At 45.1% G+C, this 16231-nt stretch overlaps 1 protein-coding gene across 1 annotated transcript; it reads left to right on the top strand.

The window, feature by feature from the left end:
* The first annotated feature begins 1827 nt into the window (after positions 1 to 1827).
* On the top strand, positions 1828 to 14128 carry PPP1R1B (protein phosphatase 1 regulatory inhibitor subunit 1B). The gene is made up of 7 exons (XM_074224036.1): positions 1828 to 2053; positions 4224 to 4284; positions 4735 to 4757; positions 5919 to 5994; positions 11180 to 11380; positions 12929 to 13051; positions 13226 to 14128. Exons 1-7 carry the CDS (start codon positions 1973 to 1975, stop codon positions 13267 to 13269), a joined length of 609 nt encoding a protein of 202 aa, XP_074080137.1. The 5' UTR covers positions 1828 to 1972; the 3' UTR covers positions 13270 to 14128.
* The last annotated feature ends 2103 nt before the right edge of the window (positions 14129 to 16231 follow it).

Here is a 16231-nt window from a genome sequence, read left to right as displayed (position 1 = left end):
AATGTAAGCTCTTGGGGGGCTATGAATTGTTTCATTCTTGGTATTTGTATTCTGGCTCCCAGCATGGGGACTGGCACAAAGGAGAAGATTTATAAATGCTTGTTGACTCATTGATGTATGGATACAAATACACACTTTTACGTCATTATGTTGACATACATTTCATAGGAGGCAACATGATACATTAGGGAGCCGGATGGTGGGTCAAACAGTCAACAAGAAGACCTAGGCTCTTCAGTCTCCTAGGTCTATGATAACATTAATTGACCGCATGTTCTTGGGCAAGTTACTTGCCTCCATAGACCTTGGTGTTCTCAATTCAGGTCCTTTATCTGTATAATGAAGGGCTCACACAAAATGTGCTTGTCTTCTCCACCTCTGACATTTTAGTCAAACCCCTTCTAGTCCTGACATTCTATGTCATATGTTCTAGGGCCCCCTCCATATGACATTCTGCACTGTATGTTTTAAAGTTTCTTCTAGATCTGATATTCTAAATTCTATGTTCTAAGTTCCCTACCAGCACTGACATTTTATGTCCTATGTTCTAAGCTCCCTTCCAGCTCAGAAATCCTATGGCTCTTTTATACTCGGAGTGAAATACATCTGTGACAAAATGCACATGTAACACATCTTTAGTTCCTTGTATTTCTTATCCCTCTTCATTCTGTTGCTGCTTCCCAATTTCACTGACAGTCACTCCCTCCCCCCAGCTCAATGCCCCAAAGTTTTCTCAACCCTCATGACTCTTCTCTCACAGTTCTGAACACATATATTAGGAACATACCTCACACATGTTCTGAAGCACTAAGCAGACAAAAGCTGAAGGAGAAATTCCACATGCATATATGAATCTACCTGCTTACACACTCACATGTGTGCACATACACACACTCACACTCAAAACACACATACACACACACACTCACTCATGCTCTCTCCCCTATGTACATGAAGGGAGCAGACAAGGGGGGGAATGTTACACGATTTCACATGCTCCTACTTCTACACTCCTACACATTCTGATACACCCACCAGCACATCAACACATTCCTGCACACCTGACATACTCACATACTCACCTAGCCTGGCCCAACATGTACATTCTTTCTGACCCTTTTCCCGCCCTCCTCCCTACCCCCCCCACCCCAGGATTCAGAGCATCCCAGGGAAAAAATAGTTAAAGGCCCCAGTCCCTCTCCACATTCCCCCACTCCCATTATCCACCCTGCTGGACTCCATCAATAATGCAACTTCTAGTTCTGGGGATCCAGCAGGGGGCCCCCCAGGCTGAGCCCCCCCCCCCCCGGGGCTCCAACTCTCTACCCCACCTCCTTCCAGTACCAAAGAGAACACAGTTCTCTTCTCATTGGTCACCTTTCTAAACACCCTCTCTGAAACTACCTAGGTTGCCAGTTCTAAGCCTAGGGGGTTGGGATGTGAACCTGAGACCAGTGCCCGAGGGAGTGGGCAGGAGGGACCAGCAAACAGAGAGACACACTCTTACTCTCTCTCTCTCTCTCTCTCTCTCTCTCTCTCTCTCTCACACACACACACACACACACACACACACACACACACACACACACACTCTCCCTCCCTCCCTCCTTCACTCCACACAGAGACGGGGAGATCCAGAGCAGAGAGAGTGAGAGACACATAGACACAGAAGAGACAGAGAGTGAGAAGAAAAAAAAAAAGCCTGCAAATCCTCATTCCCCATGGCTCAGTACTGTATTTTTATCTGTGCGTGAACAGTCCTCCTCCACACGTTGCCTGCCTGTCACCGCACCCTCTGAGGGGAAGGGGAGGGGAGAGAAGGGGAGGGGAGAGGGGAAGGAAAAGGAGGGAGGCGAGCGGGGGAGCAGAGCCCCAGGAGGAGAAGAACGGCTCGGGACCCACAGGCTCCTCCGGTTCCCCGGACCACGGAGGCAAGAGGAGAGCCATCCCCCTCAGGCTTCCAGTCCCCACCATGGACCCCAAAGACCGAAAGAAGATTCAGTTCTCCGTGCCTGCGCCTCCGAGTCAACTAGACCCTCGCCAGGTGGAGATGGTAAGCAGAGAAGTGGGCACAGTGGGCTCGGAGGGCACTGACTGTCACTGTGGTCACCTAAATCTAACTCTACCCTCTCCTCTTTGCCCCAGGAGGCACCCACCTCCCTTCTAACATTCTCCTTGGCTTTCTCTTCCCCTTCCCTAGGATACCTGTGCTTCCCACCAAATACCAGATTGGACTCCTGCCTGCTAGAGGGGGAGGGGTACTGGGGCAAAGGGGGAGGATGGATGATATAGAGGTAATCGGAGTGGGATTGAGAGGGGCTCCTACTCTCCAGGGGATTGTTACCATGGGAATGGGGGGAGGGAACTGAAGCTCTTAAACTTAGCTGGAGAGTTGGTCAACTTTTTTTCTGGGGCACCAGTTCCCCCTCCTCTCCCCTAGTCCTTTCAGTGAGAGCCCTGGAGAGCCTGGCAGCCGGGGTACTCGGCACTTGTGGGTCAAGCCATGAATGTATCACCCAGGGAGCTTTCTAACCTTCTCTAATCTGCTCCATCACACATATATATTGTCTTCATTCCTTCCCCACAGCAATTCTGCCTCCTTTCTGAGATCTGCTAGACTAAAAGGACATTAGCAAAGCTATGCTCCTTTCCCGAGTGACCCCAACACTGATCCCATTATTCCTATACCCTGAAGACCCACTTCTTGTATTCTCCTTCTCCAAGTACCTTGCCCCTTTCTAGTTTACCATTCCTCATACTGGTCCCATTCATCATCTCCTTTGGAGCTGAGGTACTTGATTCCCCTGGGATCCTTAGAGTCCTCTTGTAGGGCTGTGAGAAATGCTTCTCCCCTTCCCCCCACTGCAAAAAGAAACACGCTGCAGCCCTGACTACATAACAACCAGGACCCTTCCCCCAGATTGTTTCAAAATATTGTTTGTTGAAATGAAGCTAACCCCACGCCCAACTCTAGAGAAAAACAGCTCAGCATTCTGGAGACTGTCCCTGGAACTTAAAGCTGCCCCAAAGGGTCACAGGGGGATGGACTGGTGAGGGGGGAAGTCTGGTCTCTTTTTGACCAGTCAAGAATGGCAACTTTATCACCTGCTGCAGGAATGTAGCTGATTCTGAAGAAGAGCAAAAAAAGTGAGAATCCCAGCTCTAAAGAAACAATTTAAGTAGGTTGGGAGAGGGACTAAGGACAATGATAACAATAACAATAATCCCTTAAATTTATGTATCAATTTACCATCTAAAATTCATTTTCATATAGGTGGTCTCGTTTTAGGGGGGGCTGGGGGGGAATGTCCATGTAGCTAAGCAGCACTTTTTTTTTTCCTGGTGGAAGAAAGACTGGGGGAAGGGTTGGTAATCTGGCATGGGGGAGATAATTGTTGGATCTCTCACCTGGTTCTCTTTGTGAATTTCCCTGGAGTCCACCGAGGGGACCTAATTAATTGACGTCTCCACTTTTGGATCTCAGGCACTGGAAGCAGCTCAGGGGCTAAAACCACTGCCTTCTTGGCATGGCATGAGTACCCAGAGGGTGCCTTTTACTCCCAGCCCTCTTAGGGAGTCAGATTTGTTCACTTGGAGTCCTACATCAGCGTCTAGCCCTATTAAGGGGTCCTTGGACAGAGAGAGAGACCCTCCACAGGTTTCCCAGACCCAGCAAGACTGCATATACAGAGAAAGGAGGTCTGCTAGAGGGGGAGGGGTACTGGAACAAAGGGGGAGGATGAATGGTATAGAGGCAATCAGGGTGGGATTGAGAGGGGCTTTATGAGAGAGAGACTCTGCAGAAAAAACTAGGGTATAAATCTAGGCACCTAGGAATCTGGTGTAATGCTAAATATGATTGCAGAGCCCATCTCCTCTACCTCATCTCCGCAGGTGGATTGGGTTTCCCTAGGAGCCCTTGAATTGACCTACAGGAGGACAGTGCCAAGTAGAACATAAGGGTATCTTCCCCTGAATAGCACAGACCTGGCAACTGAAGTCAGATTCAGATATGCTTCCCCTCTGACTTCCTCAAAGACTCTGAGGAAACATCAAATTTCTCCAAGTTTGTCTGTGATCCAGGATTGAGAAGGATATCTCTGTAGATGGTCACTTGAATTGGTCCCTAGGGAATCCAGATTACTCTCTCCTGGTAGATGTTTGGGTCAAAACAGAGTATCAGCTGCATTCATCATCCTGGCACCCGTTTTCTATTTCTGCAGATCCGCCGCCGGAGACCAACCCCTGCTATGTTGTTCCGTGTTTCAGAGCACTCTTCTCCAGGTGAGGTCTCTTCAAATGAATGTGAGATTCAGACATTGCTATTTCCCCTGGTTGCCAATAGGCAAACAATCTTTTAGGTCCCCATCCTAATATTGCCCCTAACCACTACTATCTGCTCTACTCTCCTTGACTCTCTCCATCCTTGGATTCTGCATGTCCCTTAGCCCCCACCTATTCAGTCAGTCCACTTATTTCTGGGGGATGTTTACCTCCTTATCCAGAAGTCCTAAAAAATGTTTTGGTAGATGGAAGCTAAAGAGTTGGAGTAGTCTAGAAGCTTGGATATCTGAGGTCCTTACTATCAGCCCTAGTCCCATTAATAGGTAGAAGGAATCCTAACCTTGTTTCTCTAACTACTGTCTTATGGTTCTTCACTACAGTTTGGGGACAATAAAATTTATTCTAATGTCTTTTCCCCCCCACCCCTGTCTGGTGATGATCTGGTTCCAGAGGAAGAGGCTTCCCCTTATCAGGTGAGAGTTTCCCAGAGAAATTATAAACAGATGGGGTCACCTAGGTCAATTCAACCAATTTGATTTAATTCAACAAATATTTATTAAACATCTACTGTAGGAGTAGCTAAGTGGTGCAGTGGTTAGAGCACCAGCCCTGGAGTCCAGAGGACCTGAGTTCAAATCCAGTATCAGACACTTAATAATTACCTAGCTGTGTGACCTTGGGCAAGTTACTCAACCCCATTGACTTGCCAAAAACAAACAAATAAACAAAAAATATCTACTTTATACAAAAAGTAGTATGTCCTTTTGGTATACCCTATTAAGAAAGTGGCTAAGATGCTGACTCAGAAAATAAATTTGCACATGAGTTTCCATCTCATTCCCAAGTTATTTGTATCTGTTCTTGACCTACAGATAGACTGAGCTAGAAGGAATCTTAGAGATCATTTAGTCCAGTGGTTCTTAATCTGGCATCTATAGTGGATGCTAGATTTCAGGGGGTCTTTGAAGTTAGATGGGAGAATTTTGCCTCTTTATTTACATTTAGTGTATTTTTAAATTAATATTTTCCTCAATAATAAAAATCATTATTCCTAGAAGGGATTTGTTGGCTTTACTGAATTCTCAACAGTCCATGACACAAAAAAATCAGTTAAGGAGTCCTGATGTAGTCTAGTGCCCTCATTTTTACAGAAGAGGAAATGGGCCCAGAGAACAGAAATAAAATTCAGAGATCCCATAGTTCTCACCTCTCTGAACTCATTCTACCTCCTCTACTCTAAACAGGATCTGGTCCAGGACATAGGGTGGGGCCTCCAAAGTTGAAGGCAGTGCCAATAGGCAAGTGTTTTACAAGGTCACTGTTGGTTCCAGGGTACCACTGAATCTCTCATTATTAACTTCCCCCTTTTCTAGAGGCATCAGTGACCAAGATGAGCAACTCCATAAGCCACCCTTAAAGGCTAGCATAACCCCATCACAATCTGTGACATCAGGGACAATTCACCCAGCTTCTTGGCATCTAGCCTGGGTACTATGGAAGAACCAAGAAGGAAAGAATTCTTGAGAAAGAGAAAGGGTGGGCATGAATAAGGGAGCCAAGTGGTTATGGGAGGGGGAGAAGAGGATAGGGGAGAATAACTTTGCTCTGTTAACCCCAAACTTTCCTTCTGGCAGAGATCTTCTGGTGAGGGGCACCACCTCAAGACCAAGAGACCCAACCCTTGTGCCTACACTCCCCCTTCTCTGAAAGGTACTACTTAATCATCCATCTGTACATGACTCTAAGCTAAGAGTAGGGATGGAGGGAATCAAATTGAACAATATTTGCCAGACCTAATGATGTGCTAGAGATACAAAAACAAAAATGAAATTGTCCCTTACCTCAAGGAGATTCCTTTTTATGGAAGGGAATCAACATGTATATACATAGATACAAAATATAAACCAAGAAATACAAGGTAATTCTGAACTTTGTAGAATCAGGAAAGGTCTTCTTGAAAAAAGGTAAGATTACCAAGAGACAAAGATGAAGCAACGAGTTGTAGCCATTGATGGGCTAGGCAAAGGTATAGGCATGGAATAGAAAATAGCTATACTGAGCAACAGCAAATAGGACCGATCGATTGGAACTAAGAGTGCTTAAAGAAAGCATTGTATGATCAGACCAGAAAGAAAAATGTTGATTTATCTTTCTTGATAGTACTTGTTGGTTACAAGGGAGGGTACTAGAGTGGGAGTGGGATAGGGAATCAGTAGAAAGTGACAGTGATAGAAAAAAAGTAGCAAAAAAAATAAAAAAATTAAACTAAAAAAATAAGAAAGATAGGCTGGAGCCCAAATGCTAAAACTCAAAGGGTTTAAAATGTCAAACAGGAGAGTTGGTATTTTATCCTATCTGGACCCAGAGAATGATATGGTCAGAGCTGTGTTTTAGGAATATCAGTTTCATGACTGTGTGTGTGAAGGATGGACTAGAGAGGGCAAAAGAAACCTTTATGGGAAGCATCTCTGAAATGGACAGTTTTCTTCTACAGTCTTCATCCCTTCTCAAATTTAGTTTTTCCGATTAGCATGAAAAGAAGCGATAGCGATAGAACCCAAACAAATGCCTCTGGGTCTTTTTTATAGGGCCCCAATGTTTACAAAGCACTTTTGTGGCTTTCCTAAAGAAAGAAACAATGTGGTATAAATAGAAGGAAACTCAATTTGAAGGCAAAGACTTGGGTTTGAACTCCAAATCTTTGTCTTCCTACCTGACTGAGAATTGGAACACTTGGTTCTGTTAGTAACTAAGAGATTATGATCTTGGACAAAGTCACTTCCCCTCCTCCACAGTCAGTTACCTCTTTTTAAAATTAGTTGGGGGGAGGGGAGGGGAGTCTGGAGTGGAGATTGTCTAAAATGCTCTAAAGTTTCTTCCTGCTAAATATCCTATTGTCCAAACTTTTAAAAATTGATCCAACTTTTGACCCACTTTGTATGTTCAACCAGTTTCTGATTTACCACCATCCTAATCTTCATAGATTTAGGGAGAGGAAAGTGACAGGTCCTCCTTGCTTCCTCTAAAAGAGAGGTAAACTCTACAATTACCAATGTCTTCCTCTTTTCCTTTTCCATGTGTTTGCAAAGATCTACATATACTGAATCTATCACTGTTTTTGTGTTGAACATTTTCCAAATAGTTATGTGTGTACCTACATACACACACAGACACAGATACACACACACACATATGTATTTATGGAAGGAGGGAGAAGGAAATCTCTTCTAGCCATCAACTCTTGGTCTTTGTCCCCACTTCATCCCCTTCTGAGCACTATGTTGGGCTAAGTACTTTAAGGCCCTTCTCTTCTCCTCTCCTGCCTGAAGCTCTTCCTGAATCCTTCCCCTTCAGTCTCCTTTCCTTCCCCAGGTCAGAAAGAGTGTAATGAGAGCTCCTGGGGTGGGGGTAACTTTAACTAGAATTGCTTGCCGGTCAAGGTCAAGAGGTGCATCCAGCTTGGGAGTAGAGGGAGGAGGAAGCTAGAACTGTAGCCTAATTAGTCATAGGTAACTGACTCCTATTACCAGGCTCCTGGGTTATCCCTTTTCTCATCTCCTGACTCTCAACATTTCAATCTGAAGAAGAGGGAAGGATGCTGATACTTCCCCAGAACAAGAAAGTTGAAACTAGAGCAAAGAATGTAAATAAATGTGGGGAAATCCATGAGGATTTACAGAGGTCCTAAGATAGAATAGTAATGTCATTGCATTTTTCCTGTCCAGAAAGAATAGAATAAAATAAAATAAAATCCTTTAGTAGGCTTGGGGAGAGGTTCCTGAAGACTAAGGGAGATGACCTCAAGAGAGCCTGAAAGGGTACTCTATGATTCAGTGGACCTTCTGGTCCAGCCCTACCCCCCTCTTTACTTTCTCTTAGGTAAAGGCATCTGACTTGGCTAAATCTGCCAGAGGAGGAGGGGTAAAGGCAGCCTTGTTCCTCTCAGTGGGGACTCACGTTGCCCAGGGAATGTTCCCCTCCTGGGGTCAGGCGACCGGGACACCCCAGGTGTTTCAGGCTAAACACTGGCAACTGGTTGAAGGGAGGGCAGCACAGAAAGAACTGGGAAGGAGCAGTCCTGATTTAAAAGGAGGGAGGGACATGGAGAGAAGGACCTAGTTGGATATAGGCAGGGGAAGAGGAGAAATGGGAGGAGGAAACCGAAAGGAAGCCAAAGTCTAGCATGAGCACAGAATGTTCACACTACTTGGGAGCTCCCTCTAACCCCCACCCCCACCTCAAACACACACTTCTTGTTCTTACAGGTTCTGCTCACACCTCACAAGCTCTGAGATTCTTCTCCTTAGATTCATTTCAGAGTTCTTGATTTGAGGGATGAAGGAATACCTCAGCCTCCTCTCTCCCAGGGCCCCTTTTATCCTGGGTACCCCCAATACTATCCTTTCTTTTACATCAGAACACATCTTTTACTGACTCCTATGCCCATCTCAACTCCTAAATTCTCCCACCTTTCTCCAAGAACTTTGCTAAGTTTTCCCTTCCCCTCTCCACTTCCCTGAACTACTTTGTGCCCTTCCTCTGCTTTTACTCTCATGTTCACATAGTAAAAGCTATGTAAAGGTATGTTGTAATTATTAGTATTATTTTTAATTTATCTTCTTGGTCAGGGTCTGGGGTCCACTAGAAAGTGAGATATGAGAAACTGGAAGGCAGGTGGAAAGACACTGGTGAAGAATTGAGGCTAGGTAGAAGCTGTGAGAGAGAGAGAGGATGATTTGAAGGGGACAAGGAAGAAAAGGGGACAAGAAAGGAGGATATTAAAAAGAGAGCCGAAAAAGAGGGAGACATTTGGAAAGAGGGAAAGGGGTTGGTCTAAGTTCATGAAACCTTCAGGGACACAAGGAGAACCAAGATACAGAAGCTTCGGGTTTTAAGAGTTGATGCAAGCCTCCAGGAGCAAGAGATCAAGGACAAGGGTGGAGGGATTTATGATGTTTTTTATTGCATCTCTAACTTTCAGAAAATCAGGCAGGCTGTAGTGAAGGCCTGGGTCTCCCAGGGTGTGGAGGGAAGGAGGTGGAGGGGCCATTGGGGGTGGGACCAGTGGGCAGACAATGGAGGTACTGTTGCCATCCAGGGAGCTGGCAGAAGCCAGGACTGCTCAGCTCCCAGGCTCAGCAGGCAACATTTTCAGCCAGGATAGGCCCCCCCGGGCCTTCCCTGCTGGGGCACTGTGCCAACCTGGTGATCAGAGAGGAGAGAGGGTGTGCCCAAGAAGTGGAGGTTGGGATGGAAGAAGGCAAGAAGCTGGACCTGTCCTACTGAAGAAATACCTGAGCTGTGGACTCCCCTAGGAAGGCTACTTCATTTGTATCTTACCCTCCATTTCCTTTCCTTAAAGCTCATTTAATGTTGAAATGCTAAGTTATCTGAGATTTTACCTCCTCTCCTTCTATCCCCCAGTATCTTCCCTACTCCCTCCCAGTATTTTCTAGCCATTCCCCTTCCCTCTACCCTGGTGTCCCTTTAGCTCTTTTCCCACTCTCTCAGACATTTCATCTCCCCAAATGTCCTTAAAATTTCTGTTTATTTCTCTACTTCTCTCCCCAAATGGTCCAAGATAGAATAACTCCTAGTTGGGCTCCTCCCTGACTGTAGGCCTGGCTTGGGGTAGATGGAACTATGCCTGTGCTGTTCCTGTTGGTGAGGATTGTGCCCAGCCTGCTGTTTGTCAGCTCTATCCAATTGAGGCCTGTAATGACTTCTGCTTTCTAGGTCAATGCAGAGGGAGCTGGGAAGGAGGGGATGTGGGTCAAGCCAGCGGGGGATGGGCTGGAAACTTTCTGGGTCCCTGGACACTCTGTCTACCTTAGTACATCTTGGTATTACCCTCCTTCCATGACTGTGAGCACCCTATGATGCCTGGAGGGGACAGTCAAAATTCACCAGGGGTAGCTGGAATGGTATACACCTGAACTAGTATCAAAGATAATCAATGACAGAGCCATGGAATGAAAAGCATCTATCAGAGTGGGTGGGATGCACATTCCCAAGGTTAATTGCATGCCAGATTATAGAGCTTTAGAGAAGACCTGGGTTCAAATTCAACCTCTGACATTTATTACTTATATGACCTTGGGCAAGTCATTTAATTTCCCTTTGCCTTTGTTCCCTTATTTGGAAAATGAAGGAGTTGAACTAGATGCCCTCTGATGTACCTTCCAATTCTATATCTATGATCATATGACTATAGGACAGGATGTTCAGGGGTTCAGACTATTATTGGTCTCTTCTACCAGAAAAAAAAAGAAGTGATTCTGAACCAGCACATGCCCAACCTTGGCAGTGGGGGGGGGGAGAGTAGTGAGAAGTATCTGTGACACTGGCATATTGTCCTCTAGAAAAAAATCCTTTGCCCAGGTACCTCTAGGTCCTTGTGGGGGAGGGACAGCCTGGGCGTTTCCTCTCTGTCCATTGTCACTCTGGCTTCAGAACATGGCCCACTTTCCAAATGAATCACAGGCCATGTTGGCTGCTGGCTTCCTGGCCAGAGAACATTGATTCAATACTCTGCCCACTTGGTTTTGCCTGGGCTCTGATGGCCTGGCACAAGGTATTTGGGGGGAGCTTCCTTTTTGCCAGGATGCTGGGGGCCAGAAACCATCTCAGAGCTAACCATGTGTACAGCTGACCATATACAACCAGGCCTCACCCATCAGCCCCTGCCATACTATTTTCAGTTTGTGCTGAAAGCTACCCTGACCCTTCCAAGGAAGGAGGCACAAGAAAAATGGGTGACGTTCTCTATCTCACGAGTAAGAAATGTCGGTTTCCCATAGCCCTAATTCGGGGGCAAATTCTTTGGTTCATTCTTCCATCTGGTCCTATGTGACCACATGGGCATAGATGACCCATGATGCCTTCTTTGTGCCAGCTGTCCAGCGCATTGCTGAATCACACCTGCAGTCCATCAGCAACCTGAGTGAGAATCAAACTTCTGATGAAGAAGAAGAAGGTGAACAGGGAAGCCGAGGTTGTCAGGGAGAGGAAGAAGAGGAGGAGGAAGAGGAGGAGGAGGAAGAAGAGGAAGATGACTCCAGCCAGGCAGAGGTTGTCAAGGGCAGAAATGAACCTGGTGAGTTAGAAGGGCTGAGATTGTTGGGCCCTGAGCAGCTCCTTTCCAGCTCAAAGTTTCTCTTACATTTATGAATTGTTTCAAAATTATGGGGGGAGGGGAGGGGGAGGGAAGATAGCCTCACTGCCTTTGGGAAATATTCCAAATCTAAGCTTTTAAAATGAGGAAGGGTAACAGGTTCTAATTCTAATCCAGTTCATTCAGAAGATCTTCTCTAGGATATTTTCTGTCTTTAAATGTTGTGATTGCCTCTAAGACTGGGACAAGAGGAATAAACTGCCACAGGGAGGGTTTAAGGTTAGAATTAGGAAGGTTTTTTCCCCCCAGGTAAAGGTAGGAGACATAGGATTGAGGATGCTGGAGAGGTCCCTTCCCTGAGAGCTTTTAACCATAGAGTATGGATGCAGTTCAGTCTAGAAAAATAGGACAGTAAGAGATGAGTTCGCAAGTTTCCACTGATTCTGGGCTGTTGTCCCAAGTCTTTCCCCAAACTCAAAGGTGATTCAGGAATCTGAATCGTTGCCCTATGGTGAGGGGAATGGTGCCCTCTTGTGTCTGAATGGAGAATTGAAGTATTTGATTCCCATCCTCTTCCTCTCCTATGTTTAGGAATCAGTAAGGCAGCAAATATTTACTAAGTACCTACTATTTAGATTTAGACACCCTTCCCAACCCTTAAGAACCAGTCAAGGGACTACTCTAGACCTAGAAAGATCCCCCATTGGAAAGTTTTCTAGGCCCAGAGAAACACCTCAGAATGAATCTCTGACCCCACAAAGGAATTCTGAACAGGGGATAAGTCTTATGCAGAAAGTTTCTTAGAATAGTGATGTTTATTCACTCTCTTGGTTCCTTGCCACGTTTATAGTATCTAACTTTCTACCCTTCTGCTGCATTTTAAGCATTATTACCATAGAGCCTGTCAAACAGAAAAGTAATATTACTAGCCAGCATTTATACAGCATTTTAAGGTTTACGTTCCCATTTGAGCATGGGAATGAAGAAGCACTAATGTCCCAGGTAAGAAGGTAAATATTTGATTATCTCCTTTTTCTTGGGTAAGTGGGAAGGAGTGTGACAGAATCTCATTCGTGCTCCCTAATTAATCTCTTGCATTCATTAGCTAGAGGTAAGGAAAGAGAGAGAGAGAGAGAGAGAGAGAGAGAGAGAGAGAGAGAGAGAGAGAGAGAGAACCCAATAGTCTAGAAATGGAAGATGAATTGTTTGGAGGGGGCTCAGTTCTCTCTTCCCTCCCCTCAAAAACAGTGAAAAAAATAGAATATGGGATAGGGAGGGAAGTCTACCTTTCTTCAGGGAAATTTAGGGAATAGGCCAGAAGGGGACTAATTTGTCAAGGTACAAATATTAAACTGGACTAGAAGAGAGAGACAGATGGTGATAAAAGAAAAAAAGAGGCAGAGAGAATTAGGGCACATATATATCATATATACAATGAGGAGGCAGAATGGGCTGGAGAAAAGGTAAGATGGATAAATGGATCTCATTGCCTCTATTCCTCCTTATACTCTACTATCTCAAATCCAATAGCTGGGCAGCCCACTTCTTGTGGCCAGGGCCTGGAGGGACCTTGGGAGCGTCCACCCCCTTTGGATGAGCCCCAGAAGGATGGCAAGGAAGGCAAGGAAGAGGGAAAAAAGTCTGTGCACAATGGTGAGAGACAAAGGGCACTGGAGGAGGCATTGATGAGGTGAAACTCAGGCAAAGAGGCCATCTATGGGCTTGGAATTGGGTGACAGGAACTGATTGAGGATCTGGTTTGGGGTGGACACAGAGCAAGCTCAGAGAAAGGGCTGGATATTGAACCAGTTCTTCCTTATCTTGCAGAACCTGGTGAGGGGACCCAGCATCCTCCTGTCCCTGGCACATAAACACCCTTGAATGCTGTTTTCTCCTTCCACCAACAATCCTAGCCCCTTAAAGAGGGAGGAAGATGGGGGAACAGCACTGTTTCCCACTCTCTACCCCCTACCTCTCACCTGCCAAGGCTGCAGCTTCTGATACCTAGAAGACCGAGGCTAGTCTATGTGTTTGCTTGTTTGCCTGTTCCTTTGCTGATGCCCAGGGCCCCCAGACATTGCCCAGTACCCACCCTTATCATCCATCCTACTCCCTGATCCCCCCCCCCCAGTTGAGGAGGTGAGGTTCTTGGCCCATGCCTCATTTTAAAGATTCCAAGGCACTGGACTCAATATTTGAATCTTTACCATTTCTATTTCTTGGAATCCCCTTCTTAGGCATAGGAGACCTACAGGGCAGGGCCCTAAGCCCAGAGTGGGGGAGAATTAAGGGGATATGAAAACTCCCTGATCTTCTGATTTCAGGAGCTCACCATCTTTCCTCTTGAAAGACCCTTGTTAAACCCTTTCCCCTTAGTTAGCTTACCCCAGGGCATGGGGCCCAAGTGTCCCTCTTTACTTTTTGGAAATTGCCTCCATTCCTACCACTTCTGATGGGGACCCAGAAGTTCGAATCCCTGGGAGCCCTTCCCCTCACCCTGAGATGGTCTGGGGGGAATTGTGTTTGTTTTTTTTAGCTTTGATGCCAGGAATGCAACCTAGCCTATGTATGAGGGATATGTATTTGTTCTGGGTAGGGATGGGACAAAGTTCCCCTCACCCTCGATCTGCTCTGTTATCCTTGTTCCCTTTTCCCTATCCTGCCAATGGGCCTGCTCTCCTCTCTAGCTGGAATAAAGCTTTGTAAATAACTATGCTCTGCTTACAGACTTTGTTTTGGGGGTTAGGTTATGGGGGAGTGAAGGAAAGCAGGTAGAAAAGGTGGTCTTAGTACACTGACAAATGGGACACTGGACTTCAGGGAGAACCAACTTGTCCAGTAACTTATCATAGTAAAGTCTGATCTAGGTGTTAGGACCAGAGTATAGGATATCCTCCTTCCAGTTCAAAATTTAACTGGGGGTGGTAGTAGTATAATATGAATTCCTATCACAGAGGTAACAGATGTGGAGATTGCTGGGAGAGAAGTTCAAATTCTCTGTTTTCCACCTTCCCCTCCAAAGATCAACCAGAGAAATTGGAAGAATGGATCTGGGTAAAAGAATTTTCCTAGTTTAGTTTCAATTATCCACAGTCTCAGTCAAAGCACACTAAAGGAGGAGTCTCTTGTTTTCTCTTCATGCACAACAGTGCTACAGAGACACTTTCTCATAGTCTTCTGGCTAGGAAGACAACAGAAACAATGCTGTTGAAAAGCACTTTGTTTTGTTTTGTTTTGTTTTGGTGGAAAGAGACAGGAGCTTCCAATCTCACCCTGGCCAAAAGTACAGTTGAACTTCAAGACCCAATCCTAACTACTGATCTGTCTAGGAGCCCTGACTCACTTTGTTTCTGTTCTGGGTTAGCTCACATTTCATTCTTACAATCAACTAGTCAGTTTTGGCACACTTCAGCTCAGAACTCTTGAGCTCAAGTAGTCCACTAACCTCAATTAACAGGTATGTATACGTCAACACATATTTTTTTTTAAAAAAAGTTGCCTGTAGGGGCAGCTAGGTGGCCTGGTGGATAAAGCACCGGCCTTGGAGTCAGGAGTACCTGGGTTCAAATCCAGTCTCAGACACTGAATAATTACCTAGCTGTGTGGCCTTGGACAAGCCGCTTAACCCCGTTTGCCTTGCAAAAACCTAAAAAAAAAAAAAAAGTTGCCTGTACCTGATGATGCTTCATAACCACCTACTCCTTCCTCTGCTGAAACTCTTCTAAGGTCACGAATTACTTCTTCATTACCAACTCTAAAATCCTGTTTTCAATTCTTATTCTCCTTGACCTTTGTGTAGCTTTTGATCCTTATGTTATTGTTCAGTCAAGGATGACTCTTTCTGACCTTATGGACCTTTAGATACTGATAGCCACATACTATTATTAGTTACTTTTTTCCACTCTTGCATTCAGAAACTACACCATTATGACCCTTTTCCAATTTCTTCCCTTATTTTTTATTCTTATTCCCTCCCTCAAAGATAAATTCTTGGCTCTTCTTTTCTCTCTGCTTTCTCTCCCTTAAAAATCTCATTCATGTCCCCAGTTATCACAATGACATAATAAAGCTGAGATCTAACCATGTCACCAACATCCCCATTCAGGAAACTCCAGTGGTTCACCATCACCTTCACAATCAAATATAAAATGTTCTGTTAAGCTTTTACAATCCTTTATACCCTGGTCTCTTCCTACCTTTCCAGTTTTCCACTGTTCCCTTCTGTTCTCTGTGATGCAGGGACACTGTCTTTCCTACTGTAGCTCATACAAAACAATCTCTGTGACTTGTGGCATTTTCATTGGTATCCCTTATACCTAGAACATTCTCTTTCTTCACCTTTGCCTACTGTATTCTCTGGCTTCCTTTGAGTCAGTTAAAATTTCACCTATGCAAGGTTATTCATTATGCCCTTTAATGTTATGCCTTCCTTCTGAACCTCATTTATACTGTTTGTATTTTGAGTGTGCATAATTTTGAGTTGTTTCCACTATCAGACTTTGAGTTTCCTGAGAAAAGGGTCTTTTTTTTTGTCTGGTTTTGCAAGGCAAGGAAGTTAAGTGATTTACCCAATATCACACAGCTAGGTAATTATTAAGTGTCTGAGGCCAGATTTTAACTCAGGTCCTCCTGACTACAAGGCTGTTGCTCTATCCTAGCTGCCCTAGAGAAAGGGGTCTGTTTTGACCTTTCCTCTGTATTCTCAGCATTTAGCATACAATATTTAATAACTGTTGACTAACTTAAACTATTGTCTTTCTGCAGATGGCTCCCAAATCTGTTATCTTCATCCTTGCCCTTTCTCCTAAGCTCCAGATATGTTTTTCTAACAGG

The sequence above is a fragment of the Macrotis lagotis genome, chromosome 2, assembly GCF_037893015.1.
Source record: "Macrotis lagotis isolate mMagLag1 chromosome 2, bilby.v1.9.chrom.fasta, whole genome shotgun sequence".
Taxonomy (NCBI): Eukaryota; Metazoa; Chordata; class Mammalia; order Peramelemorphia; family Peramelidae; genus Macrotis; species Macrotis lagotis.
This window is presented reverse-complemented; position numbering and strand designations above follow the sequence as displayed.

What these genes read in the sequence shown, in the direction of transcription:
- PPP1R1B (XM_074224036.1), top strand. Translation starts at nt 1,973, where the DNA reads ATGGACCCCAAAGACCGAAAGAAGATTCAGTTCTCCGTGCCTGCGCCT. An exon ending in CAAGGGCAGAAATGAACCTG is followed by an intron (nt 11,381 to 12,928) that starts GTGAGTTAGAAG and finishes CAAATCCAATAG; the next exon opens with CTGGGCAGCCCACTTCTTGT. An exon ending in AAAAAAGTCTGTGCACAATG is followed by an intron (nt 13,052 to 13,225) that starts GTGAGAGACAAA and finishes CTTATCTTGCAG; the next exon opens with AACCTGGTGAGGGGACCCAG.